Source organism: Balaenoptera physalus (assembly GCF_965194825.1).
Source record: "Balaenoptera physalus genome assembly, chromosome: 13".
Classification (NCBI taxonomy): domain Eukaryota; kingdom Metazoa; phylum Chordata; class Mammalia; order Artiodactyla; family Balaenopteridae; genus Balaenoptera; species Balaenoptera physalus.
Window position 1 is genome coordinate 71,560,406 of NC_138892.1, and position 14,119 is coordinate 71,574,524.

At 35.5% G+C, this 14,119-nt stretch overlaps 1 protein-coding gene and 1 pseudogene across 21 annotated transcripts in view; both read right to left on the reverse strand.

The window, feature by feature from the left end:
• LOC309641915 (cytochrome c oxidase assembly factor 8 pseudogene) overlaps positions 1–14,119 on the reverse strand; it is a 1,056,438-nt pseudogene that overhangs the window by 989,623 nt on the left and 52,696 nt on the right. The gene's annotated exons all lie outside the window — the stretch shown is intronic.
• The window catches only part of PPHLN1 (periphilin 1), a 250,861-nt gene that overhangs the window by 148,714 nt on the left and 88,028 nt on the right, over positions 1–14,119 (reverse strand). For 13 of the 20 annotated variants that reach the window (XM_082422631.1, XM_082422630.1, XM_082422644.1 and 10 more), the window contains 2 exons: positions 12,865–12,956; positions 809–973 (listed from right to left, as the gene is read on the reverse strand). In XM_082422631.1, the coding sequence (XP_082278757.1) occupies positions 809–973; positions 12,865–12,956 (257 nt within the window). The remainder of the gene's footprint in view (positions 1–808; positions 974–12,864; positions 12,957–14,119) is intronic. The other 7 variants (XM_082422635.1, XM_082422632.1, XM_082422637.1 and 4 more) reach the window with 1 other exon arrangement.

Consider the following 14,119-nt stretch of genomic DNA (forward strand, 5'->3'; position numbering starts at 1 on the left):
AAACTAATTCCAATGGCTACTGTGAGGTCAAATTTATCATAAGCAATGTCTGAATATGTACCATTAATTACAACATTATATAGAAGGGAAGGAGAAAAAGGAGAAAGTGTAGGAAAATGGTCTAGCAAAGGAATGTTATAAACATGCAAGCTAGGTCAAAGGAAGTGCATCAAGGAATAGTTTAATCAAGTTCAATAACAGATTATTGCAACATTAAATATATACTTCTAGATTACTAAAGATGATCAAGAGAAAAAACATAATAATAATAGCAATAATGGCTAACGCTTAAAAAGTGCTCATTATAGGAAAGGCAATGTTTTGAGGGCTTTCTAATCTGAGTTAGGAAGTAGACTTTAATAATAACAAAAATGAGACTGAGTCTCAACAACCTTAACCCAACCTTACCCACAGCATTTCATCATGATGAAAATAAAGTAATTGTAAGTGGGCACATCCAGTAAAAGATAACTACCTGGTTATCACTTATTGAATACAAAAGCAATAGACAAGATTACCTTTATCTGGTTCTGCAAATCCTTGCCAATTTAGGGGATAAAAAAGCAGGCTAGCTGGAATTAATGTCATTTAGATAGAGCTATCCAGAGGGCTTACCCACTTTGTCCACCACCCCAAGATTCTTGACTACCAGTTCCCATTTGACAGCTCCAGCAGGCAAGTCAACAGAGCATCAAGCAGGAAGTGTTTATTCAACTGCCTTCATGGCCAGTCCCATAAATTCCAAAAATTACATGATTTTTTAAACTTATAAAATATAACAATTAGTACATGGGGGAAATTTACATACTCCTCTGTGAGGCGGACCACTTCTTCGATCATGAGAAAAACTGCGGCCCTCGTCATATTCTCGGTAATCAACATGACTGTAATATCTACTGTAGCTTCCTTCACCAGGTCTGTCTAGCAGTGGTGGTTTCTTTGGCACAATATTAACTACTCTATGGTAGCCATCCTAAAACAGACAAAAAGAAATATATAAAAATCACTAACTTCTCTATTTGGTCTTGGAAAGGTTTTTTAAAAAGCACAGGAGTTCTTATCCTTAATCAAATAGAGTAAATGTATAAACAAACAAAAATGCATTAATGAAATAACATGAATATAACTAATAGTAAGGTCTTCACATGAATTAAAGGAAATAAAACTGTTCAATGAAGAAAGCCAGGTGTTTAAAGTAACATGCAGCAATGCAAAAAACCAATCATAAGTAAAAGAAAAAATACAATATTATTGTTTTAATAAAAAATAAACTACAAAAGTGAGAATGTTACAGTAGCTCTAATCCCTAACTGTCTAGGAATTTTATAAGTAAAACCATTTAAGATAGCACACATCTTTGGTCTACTGTGTTTGAAGTACTGCTCAGAAGAAATATAAGATTTTTACACACAACCAACAGCAAATAGGGAGGTAATACTGAGCTAGAAAGATCTAGAGAAAACATTTTGCTATTTCTCCAGCAGCACTAGAGAGAGGAGAGCCTTTGACATCACGAGTTTTGAAGCAAAATAAAACTCGTTATAAAATTTGAACTAATTTTCAAAGTAATACATTAATGTCTTAAAGTTTTAGCAGCTGAATGGATTCTTAGTGGGAGTTGGGAAACTGGACAGAGGGAGAGAAGAACACCTGTCTTAGACAAGAAGCTGCTGTAAAATAACTAAACAAAAATGATTATCAACAAGAAGAACTGGAGAGCTACAGAACATGTATCTGTAAACAATCTGGTCTTAAGCACTCTTGCTATGTTTATCAATATCAGATTAGGTATATGTGAAAGAAACTGGCAAGCTATCTAAGTATAAGATATGATCAATATGAGTTAATTAATTTGACAAAATGAAAAACCAAAATATAATGCCCAACGTTCGGGGCTGGTTATTTTACCATCTTAAGTCTCAGTTTCATTATCTGCAAAATGAGATTAATACTAGTACCTACCTCATGGAGTTGTGAGGATTAAATAAAAACCAAATTGTAAAACATTTAGCACAGCAGGACACACTAAGTGCTCAAAAAATGTTTGCTCTTTTGATTACTATTTTTGCAAGTCTAAGTGAAACACTAAATTCCTCAAAGTGTCTATTTCCTTACATTACTTCTTAGCATTAATAACTACAACTATTCAGATATAAATAATTACATCCAATTCAAATTTCCCAATGGGTAGGAAATTTGTCAATGTGTTAGGAAAAAATAAAATCAATAGTTCATATCTATTTGACAGTTAAAATGACCTACCTAATTTTTTTCCATGGGGATACAAGTTGGTTTCCTTCTTTAGTATGTTAGACATTAAACTGTAATATATATTCTGTATGATTACATAAAATATAGTACACAAATGAATTTATTGACTCTTTCTTCTAAACACTATCTTTCACAGAGATTTCAATTAAATCTAAACAAATACTGAGTTTCTTTTTTTAAAAAAATGGCATTAAGCCAAAATTAACATTACAATTTATAGCATTTTCTAATTCAAAATTTATTATACATAAAATTAGAATCACTGATTTCTCCAATTCCAGGAAATCATAAAATTCCACTCCACAATATCCTTGTTTGTACATGCTTTGATGAAGGGATGGTGGGGTGAGCATATACGCCTAAACGCTTCTATTAATAGACAGCTTATTACCTTACCAAGCAGCCTGTTTCTGTGTTCAACTCCCCCAAATTACTACAAAGTTATTTCAGGATTTTAAAATGTATATGGTAAAACTTTCAAAGAAGTAAAACTCAAGTCACATTTAGTTATATATTTAACAAATTGTTTCTACAAAATAATACAAATGAAAATAATCATTCCAAACTTGTTAATCAGCAAAAGAAAAAATCTCCTAATGACAGTTCTTACATCTAGCAATGAAGATGAAATTGGCATTTCCTTTATGTTCTGAGAAAGTCTTCAAATGTAAGTATCATTATACCATCTCTGCTCTGTAGGCATCTAATCTTAGAGAAAACTCCCTCATTCTATGAAAAGATTTAAGGAAATGAAGACAACTGTAGGAGTCTGTGACAAAGCAAGACTGTGTTTTCAGAGAGTTCATAGCTCATCCAGATATACCATTCAAGAACTTTTTTCTTTCCAATAAAATCCATGATGAGAGGCAAAGATTTCAGAATCTCTCTTTCAAAAGCTTATATTATTAAGAAAGTTCAAACAGTATTTTATATTACTTACAAAGCCAGATCTGAATGGAAACACCACCACTGTTTGAAATTCTGGTACAAATCTTACATTAAGCTATAAATATGTAATTTTCCTTCCTAAATGCTAATGGAAGTAAACAAGGCTTCAGATACTGATGTTTGGAACCTCCTTTAAAGAAATGTTTTGGAAAACAATGGCACCATAATACATGAACCAGAAATCAAAATTATAACTTATGAAGAATATGTTATACAGGGTTTTTAAGAACAACAGGATCATTTTCAATTAATTAAAAAATAAACTCAATGGAATGGAAACATTTCTATTATTTAAAATGCAGATGGAGCCATCGGCTTTGCTTCTCCAAAGTTAGTATTAATGGTATGATCAGTCAGACCAAAAATAAATAGTATATGTAGTTCATTAAAAAAAACGATAAATTTAAAAACCCATTTTACTTAATCATTTATCCACTCTGGCAGGATGTAGAAAGCAAAAACATGTATATAAACTTAACCACTTTTTTGAAAAGTTATAGTTTTATGATTTTTACACTTTTGTAATTGTCATTACCTTTTAGACGAGACAATTCCTACCACAAGGCTCTCTGCATTTCTGAAATATGGACTATTCACAGTTTGCTTGTGCTAACAGAAATCTGATCAGATTAAGATACATATCAAATTAGTTTTGCAATTTTGAAATCTGAAATGGTGATTGTGTTTTGTTGCAAAACAACCAATTATTTCTTCATTTTCTATAAATTCCAATTTAATATAACTACCTGTTATGAGAAACACTTTCATTTTAGTCAAGTAAAAGCACCAAGTTTGATGTTTTCTTTGATTCCATATATAAATTACATGAAATTTCCCACACTAATGTTTAGTCTCATTACTAACTGGGTACAAATTATGAGGATTACGTTTCTTTAAAAACATTTATTTTCCATTGTCCTTAAAATATATTTTCCACCCATTTTAACACAAAAACATTTTTAATATATAAGCACCCCCTTAAGCATCTTTATCTTTTAGGAACACATACTGAAATATTTTCATTTGAAATAAATTTTGGATTTACTTCAAAATAATCTAAGAGGGAGGAAAGTGGTGAAGGCATAGACAAAACAAGATTGACCATGAGTTGATAATTACCATTTGAATGATTCGTCATTGGGAGTTCATACATCATTTTGTTTACTTTCATATACTTAATTTTTACCCTTATAAAAAGTCAAAAACAACTAAAACATTAACCTACCAACAAAGTAACTAAGTACAATGGTACATGTAACTATTCAATGCCATTATTTCCTGACACAGTCAACTTAGTATGAATGCAAGTTTCATGGGCACAGAAACTTTGGCCTTATCCACTGCTCTATTCCCAGCACCTGGAACAGTACTTGGCACACAGCAAGCACCACATACATAATATACATTCCACTTTGCTATCTCAATTTTACGCTCCTGTTGGCATCACATGCTTTTTACTAGAAAAGTACAACACCTAACTAAAAAATTCGATTACCCACCAGGCTGGTGGACTTCTGCTTTCAAAAGCTTGAGGTTTCCTCACTCTGATCCCTCATGTTTTATGACATGTCTCTGTATAGTAGCACTTATTGGTTTAATTCACTCACTGAATTTTCAATGAAATATTGATTTTTCTGGGTCATTTCAATGGCTTTTGGGAAATAATGGGTCAAATATCTGAAACTGGAACTGCCCCAGAAAATTAGGACAGGACTTCCCTGGTGGTGCAGTGGTTAAGAATCCGCCTGCCGATGCAGGGGACATGGGTTCAAGCCCTGGTCCAGGAAGATCCCACATGCCGCGGAGCAACTAAGCCCGTGCGCCACAACTACTGAGCCTGCGCTCTAGAGCCCGCGAGCCACAACTATTGAGCCCACATGCCACAACTACTAAAGCCCGCGCGCCTAGAGCCCGTGCTCCACAAGAGAAGCCACCGCAATGAGAAGGCTGTGCACCACAACAAAGAGTAGCCCCTGCTCGCCACAACTAGAGAAAGCCCACGCATAGCAACGAAGACCCAATGCAGCCAAAAATAAATGAAATAAAATAATTAAAAAAAAAAGAAAAAGAAAATTAGGACATATTACAGAATGTAGCCAAGAATTGCTCATATCTCTCTGGAAATAGTGACAACAAAAAGAAAGTTAAGTTCATGCAATTCTGTCAGCCAAAAAAATTAAACACCTCCTAGGGCAGCTCTACACAAAGGAACATTATTAAATCAAAACTCAGCAAATGAACACTTAAGATTTTGTATTTCACATACATAATTTTCACATTTCAAGTAAACTGTAAAAAAAAAACATTGCACTTTAGGTAATGATATGCATGTTTAGGTAGGTAATGTAAAGTGTACTGTTGTCCACAGTTTACCTTGAAATGCATCCCCAAAATTTGATGGATTAAGTGTATGCATAAAGGACAGACAGATGGATAAAGACATGATAAAACAAGTTCAGTAAAATGTTAACAGTTGAATCTAAATGATGAGTAAATGGATGTTCACTATAAAATTTAACTTTGCTGCAGGTTTTAAAACTTTCATAATAAAATACTGAAAAAAGTTTTATTTACATGGGTAAATTTACAGGAACACTGACTAGGTAAAACAATAAACTGTGGGGCATAAAAAGAATTAAATTATGCATGTGCACACTTTTAATAAGTTTCATGAAATAAGAGTGGGAAGAAAAGGAATATTTCCACATTAATATACTTTAAGCACTAGTATCTGGAATATGTATATAACTGAATTGCTAAATTAAGTAGACCTGATTATTTCAAGTTGGATTAAAAACAGATGTCTGATTTTATCTTGGGTACATTTAAATATGAGAATATATGGAACAAATATATGTCCTATATATTACCTATAAGGCCTTAGAAATTAACAAACTCATGTTCTGAATTCACTAAAAAATTGATTTCTGATTGGCTAGAGTCTCCAAGAGGGAAATAACCAATGACAAGAACAGTAGAAACATTCAACTAACCCAAGGAAATAAATATATTGTTATGTAATTACTTACTTATAAAACCTAATTATGTAACTCAAAACTAATTATATGTGACAGAAAAATTTAAAAAAAAAAAAATGTTTTTTTGGCCGCACAACACGGCTTGCAGGATCTTAGTTTCCCGACCAGAGTTTGAACCCGGGCCATGACAGTGAAAGCTCCGAGTCCTAACCACTGGACCGCCAGGGAACTCCCAAAAAATAAAATTTTTTTAAAATGTTGCTGCTCATCACTACCCTCAGTCTTTACAATTCTCACTGCTACCAAGATTAGAAAATCTTTTACTTAATATGCATTTGTTAAAGGAACAGAAGAAGAAGGCAGGTAGAAGCAGATAGAATTGCTTCAGTCCCAGTTACATTACAGTGCCCCAAATATAAACTGCTAGTGTTTTGATCCTAGTTTCCAAACTTTACCATCTCTAAAAATCTGAAATAAGCCAATGGAAAATGGACATTTTATGTTGCAACTTCATTAAAATGTTCCACATTACCTATCTGTTCCCTATCAGGCTAACAAGGCGGACTTCCACAACTGGAAATTTACTGGTATCTAAAAGCCATTGTCACAAAACTTGAAAAAGGCTACAAAATCATATAACCAAGCTCACAGAAATTACAGATTAAAAAGTAGAAAGCATGTTTTTAAAAATAAAGACCTTACAGGGACTTCCCTGGTGGTCCAGTGGTTAAGACTCCACGCTCCCAACGCAGGGGGCCTGAGTTCAATCCCTGGTCACGGAACTAAATCCTGTGTGCTGCAATTAAAGATCCCGCATGCCGCAACTAAAGATGCCGCAACTAAAGATCCCGCATGCTGCAACTTTATTTATCCCGGCACAGCCAAATAAATAAATAAATATTTTTAAAAATAAAATAAAAAAATTAAAAGTAAAAGCCTTACAGACATCTAGAAGTTAAATGTAGATGTTCTGTGATAATCAGTGTCCTCCCAACAAAGGAATGTGTATGTTTACATGCAGGTTCTGTGTAGTATACTTCTTTGGGCTTAAGTCTCCTATTTATCTACCCAAGTTTAAGACTAAATAAAAATTTATGTGAAGCACCTTAAGAGTAACTTATTATTGATACAGAAGTAATTTTTAAATGCTCTAAAGTGCTAAAATAATAATTGATATATTTGTCAAGTTGTACATTGAGGATAAGCTTTCCAATACTCAAATTAAGTGTAATTTAACATCAGCACCAAAATATATGTGTCCAATTGCCTTCCAGGTTTATCAAAAGCTAGAAGCTCACAAAATAGTTGCTTTATAACTGAGGTCATACTAGTGTAGTAGGTACCTTCTAGAGTCCCTATTTGATGTCATACTTTATGTTATAGCAATAGTTTCTCAAACACATTTCTGATGTATCAGAATTGGGAATGAATGGGACAAGGGGAACAGTAAGAAAAAAAAAAAGAGAAATGCAGTAAAATCGTTTGTTGTTAGAGAACAGAACCCAAACATACAAAATAAAATAGAACATTAACTTTGTCTATCCCAGACACTAATGAGAGTGGGTTCTCACTTTATGAAGGATTGGCTAAAGTTTTACATTTAGAAAAATATATATATTCTGTCCTTTCAAAATTTTAAGTAAAGTTTTATTTAGGTATGACAGCCACATAAAAATGTGTACAAACCGTGAATGTATTTCTGGATAAATTTTCACAAGGTAATCATACTGTGTAACTACCACCCAGATCAAGAAACTGAACATTCCTAGCATGGCAAAAGCCTTCCTGTGCTCTCTCCCAGTCACTACCTCTGTCTCCCAAAAGTTAACTTCTTTCCTGGCTAGTTCTGCCTGTTTTGAAACTTTGTATAAAAGGAATCATACAGGACACACTCTTCTTTCTTCCAGTATTGTTTGTGAGGGTCACACATGTTGTTGCATATGGCAGCAGTCCATTCTTTCTCATTGCTGTATAACTGCACAATTAATTTATCCATGCTGTTGGACACTTGGATTGTTGCCAGTTTGGAGTTCTTATGAATAATACTGCTTGGGAACATTCTTGTACATATCAATATCATACACCAATATACTTTTTAAAATAACATTAGATGATCTCTGCTTTGTAAGCAAATATTTTAAAACTTTTAATTATGTTTTTATTAGATCCAAAGTCAGAATTACAACTTCAGTGATTTACATTTCTAGTTCCAGTGTCACTTAAACACTTTAACCCAAGAATTCTGTCGGTCCATGAAATCAGATGTGAATAAAAAATTACTTTTTCACCTAAAAGTAGGCAACAAACAACACAACAGCAAAAGCAGTATCTGTGGCTTCACCACTAACAGAAATCACAGATATTTTTATGTTCATGTTATAGCTGTTGCTATAACAACAAAGTATCATTTACACTCATCACTCCTTTGAAAACACAGCAATGAAATCCCCACCACTAGTTCTTGCTTGATATCTAATGACCTACTAAAAGAAGTATATATTACTATATCACAAATTTGGTTTCTAATAGTTTTATAATTATATTCAAATATAAGTGGTCTCCTTTAATTCTGTGTTATTTTATTTTATAGTTTTAAAAATGCTATTCTAGGAAGAGATCCATAGGCTTCACAACACTGCTAAAGGGATCATGGCACAGAAAAGGTTAAGAACCTATGCTTTTTTAACTAAAATGTAGGTGTAACATAAAAAGCAAAGGGATAATTTTCCAAGAGCCATCAAAGGGGTATAACATATCGAGAGGCAAGGAAGGCTTTAAATTACTAACCATAATAAGACCAAGTTCACCAGAAAAAATGTCGTGTCTTGAGTCTTGTGGAGGGGGGGATGTGGGAAGACAGAAGGATTTAGGAAGTAATAGAAGTTGACTGTGGGGGATGGAGAGACCAATCTAATGGAATTAAAAGAAGAAAAGACCAGAGGAATGAACTTGGACAAGTTCTGGGCACATTCCATGCTCCAGAAGGAGAAAAGCAGTCTGGGCTCTTCCCCATCTAGGAGAAACCTAGTAGCCAGAGAACTTAAGGAAGTGAGATTTACCTTTAGGCACTTACAGTTGAGTATATCCAGTCTGATTTTAAGGGCACTTGTGGTAAAAACATATCTCCCTATCTGCTTACCGCTGATGAAATTATTTTACAAAGGAAAAATGCCTCTGTTTCACTTTTACACACACACAAAAGGTATAAAATGAAAACGTTTGGGTTTGTTTAAATTTTACTACAATATCCTCATTCATTGAGGACTTCCCTCACTTGTCATCTTTACCTCAACCGTCATCATCAGCAACTTCAGTGTTCAGCTACAATCTGACTTTCTTAACTCTGCATACAGGAATCACCTGATGAACTTTTAAACAACACTATTGTCCAGATCCTATCCATAAAGATTATGACTTAATTATCTAGGGCCCATTCATTGGTATTTAAGAGCCCTCTAGGTAATGTACAGTGAGGACTGAGAGCCCCTAACCTAGATTACTGATCCAAAATCTAACCTCAAAGTTTTGTTGACCTCAACTCCAATAACCTTCACCCACCCTCATTCCCACCACCATATACTGAACTTCAGTCACCCAGAACTGTTCCATCTTGGAAACTCTACATTCCAAAATACTGATTGCTTATCTTTCCACCATACCCTGGTCTTCAACCTCATTAAGCCTTTCCTGTCCCTCAACCCCTTACTTCTTTCAATCCATTGTCCCTCTCATAGCCTTATTCCCTTTCCTAATCAGCCCATTCCACATATCACCTCAATAATTCTTCAATATCCTTATCTCCCTGGGTCCACCATTCATCTTGGAATCTTAAATCAATACAACTTGCTTTCTCTACTCCCAACCTGGGCTACTTAGATAATAAAGCACACAATCCTGCAGATTGGTGCCCCTATAAAATTTAAGGTACATAAGCTTACAGCCCCTCAGCAACAGTCTTTTTAAACATATCTAGTCAGGAGATACCTACAATGGCTACGCCAAACTTCAATGGCCTCAAGTCTCCCTCTACCTCCACCACTTTCAATAGATGATCTTGCCACCTCTTACTTGAGAGAAAAAGGCTGTTAGATATGAGCTTTCTCAAATCCATTCTCACACAGACAATGACCTTACTAGAGACAGAGAGGGCCCTACTTATTGGTCTTTATGACACTGATAAACTGATTATTCCCATCTTAAAACTCACTCCTCCCCAGCATATTTAAGCCAGCTTCCTTGATAAGCAGTAGCCTCTGGGCAGGTCCCTCAGCTTCCAGTTTTAACAGCTCTTTAAGCCAACTCCCACTGCAGTGTGTTCTATCATATAACAGAGCATGCACACATAATGCAGAATGGTGTCTTAAAAGTTTTACATCATAACTTTCCCCATGATTTTATCGTGAGTATTTCCCACTGTTCTCTGAAATTATATTTCTGTATATAAATCTCTGTCTACGTTATAAGGCTTCTAAAACACTCTACTACATTCTAGAAATGTACCATTCAACACTCAGAATTGTTTTGAAGATTAGGAAGTTGATATATACCTCACTTACAGTAGGTAGGTACTAGTTAAATAGATAGTTACAATAAATTTCCATTTAAAGTAAGTCATCCCCTCTCTAAATTACCTTATTTTATAATTTGGAGCCATGTAAAAGTGTTACATTAAAAAAAAAAAAAACTAATTAGAAAAGAAAAAAAAAAGGCAAACCCCCAAAATCAAAAACAAAGCACAGCTTCCCTGGTGGTGCAGTGGTTAAGAATCCGTCTGCCAATGCAGGGGACACGGGTTCGATCCCTGGCCCAGGAAGATCGCACATGTCACAGAGCAACTAAGCCCGTGCACCACAACTACTGAGCCTGCACTCTACAGCCCGTGAGCCACTTGAGCCCAGGTGCCACAACTACTGAAGCCTGTGTGCCTAGAGCCCATGCTCTGCAACAAGAGAAGCCACGACAATGAGAAGCCCACGCACCTCAACGAAGAGTAGCCCCCGCTCGCTGCAACTAGAGAAAGCCCGCACACAGCAATGAAGACCCAATACAGCCAAAAATAAAAACAAAAAAATTAATTAATTTTAAAAAAAAAGGTAGGGGCTTCCCTGGTGGCGCAGTAGTTGAGAGTCTGCCTGCCAATGCAGGGGACACAGGTTCGAGCCCTGGTCTGGGAAGATCCCACGTGCCGCGGAGCAGCTGGGCCTGTGAGCCACAATTACTGAGCCTGCGCGTCTGGAGCCTGTGCTCTGCAACAAGAGAGGCCGCGATAGTGAGAGGCCCGCGCACCGCGATGAAGAGTGGTACCCGCTTGCCACAACTAGAGAAAACCCTCGCACAGAAACGAAGACCCAACACAGCCATAAATAAATAAATAAACAAATACTTAAAAAAAAAAAAAAAGTAAAAGTCTAAAAAAAAAAAGATGTGGGGAGGTGGATGATATCTTTAAAAAAAAAAAAAAGGTAAAACAAACCCAACTATATATTCAGTTAATGGCATAACCACACAGAAAATTCTTTTAAGTATCCCAAATTTCTAATAGGATATATCCATGGGAGGGTTAGGGACCTAAAAAAATAATTTTAAAAAAATTCATCCCTTTTCCCATCCCTGTGTTAGTCCTACATCTTGTTTATCTATCACTTTTTTGTTCTAGGTAAACTATAAAATAATTCTATCAAGCTGAAAAAATTTTTAAATTGAGATTTTGATTAGAAACATCAAGATTATTAATTAACCTGGAAAGAAATGACATTTTGTAATAATTAAGTCCGCCCCTTCTGAAATATGGGAGGCCTCTTCATTTTTTCCATCTTAATTCATTTTAGATCAACCCCAAGCTAAGCTGTAACCTAGGCCAAATGACAACCATGAAGATGATATCACCCATCTAAGTGGGTTGTAGGATTTACTTACAACATATACAAAAAATAACTAACATATAAACTAATATTTGTGCCCTTTGATAGTGTATAGTGAATCCATAATATACCCATATACCATCACCATGAGCCCAATCCCTTGGTGCTTAAAATGGGCCTAAGCAAAAGTTTAAGATTGACAGCTTCTTGACCTTACCCAAACCCTCCCTTGGGTCTCTATAGAGGATTTCGAGGAGAGAAAGAGAGCATACACCCATTCAATAAACAGTAAGCTCCTACTATGTGCCAGGTACTAAACACAGTGCTGGGAATACAATAATAAGCAAAACAGCAAGCTCCTTTAGAAAAGAAAAGGACTGGTTCAAAATTATCAATTCCCAGAGCAACAAAGAAACAAGCAGTAGAACAGCATACCAGAAACTGCCTACCTCCCCCTACTTTAGAATTTCACATATCCAATTTGCAAACATTTTTAGGAATATAGAAAAACAGGTGACAGCCAATAGTAGCAGCAGGTGCTCAAATATTTCTTTGTTAACTGATGGTCTGAGCTTTATCAAACCTTAAATTTTCTTCACAAGTTAAGTATAAATCCTCCCTTTTAGAAATTTAAGCAAGAAATATAAAATACAGATTTTCTACATAAATAAAATGTTGCCTTTCATTTTCAAACTTTTGACTTTTAAAAGATAAGCTTGATCTATCTACATTTCAGCTAGCTTTTAGTAGACAAAATTCACTTGGACACTTGGTTCTGAATTATTCTACAGGTAAGAACAACTTACACTGGGGTGACTTCGAGGAGGTACTCTTTCTCTTGGAGGTCTTTCATAGTCATATCGTCCCTCAGACCACATTTCATCTCTTCTGTAAGCCACTAAAGAATAAAAAAAAAGAAATCAAAGAATAATGGGTTTTATGTTACTATGAAATAGTAAAGAAGAAAAGGAAAAGTAAATGATTACATTCTAATACAGATATTTTCCAGAGATACTTAAGGGAAAAAAAAAAAAAATGTAAGTGACCGAAAGGAAAAAAACAATGATTATGGCAATTCTTCAAAACAATTTTGAAATTTTCTTAAAAAAAAAAAAAAGTAATAGAAAGCCCCACCTTCCTTCTATTTCCAAGGCTGTTTAAAAGCTTCAAAGACCTTATTCTCATCAACTGTGGGAAGATCCATAAGACCACAGATTTTTCATTCTCATAGAGTAAAAATCAGAAAAGATTCATTTTAATGAACAGTGTAAAAGGCTAATAAGCAAAGCTGGATGGTGTGTACAACGGTAGTTTCAGCTTTTCTACATCCTTGGAGCTTACTGTCTATGTCCAATGAAGTGGTTTTAACTGAAAAAAATACTAAATAAACAACCCTGTAAAAACACACTCAACAGGACTTCCCTGGTGGCGCAGTGGTTGAGAATCCACCTGCCAATGCAGGGGACACGAGTTCAAGCTCTGGTCCGGGAAGATCCCACGCACCACAGAGCAACTAAGCCCATGCGCCACAACTACTAAGCCTGCGCTCTAGAGCTCGCGAGCCACAACTACTGAAGCCCACATGCCCCAGAGCCCAAGCTCCGCAACTACTGAACCTGCGCTCTAGGGACCGTGTGCCGCAACTACTGAGCCCACATGCCGCAACTACTGAAGCCCACGCACCTAGAGCCTGTGCTCCACAACAAGAGAAGCCACCGCAATGAGGCCGCGCACCACAACGAAGAGTAGTCCCACTCGACACAACTAGAGAAAGCCTGCGCGCAGCAACAAAGACCCAATGCAGCCAAAATAAATAAATAAATAGGAAAAAAAAACACGCTCAACAAACCCTGAGACAAACCACTCTTGATTTTGTTTTTAATATTATAATCTTATTTTAATGCAGAGGCACCTTCATAAATTTGAAATTAAAAGTTCTGTCAGCATTTTTCCCATTTGGGATGCAGAGAGAGGCTTCCTACTTTGATGGAGAGCTGACATTTTCTGGGTAGAGGGCTAATGCAGTGCGTTACAGAGTCCAGATGAAAGAGCATCTGTGAA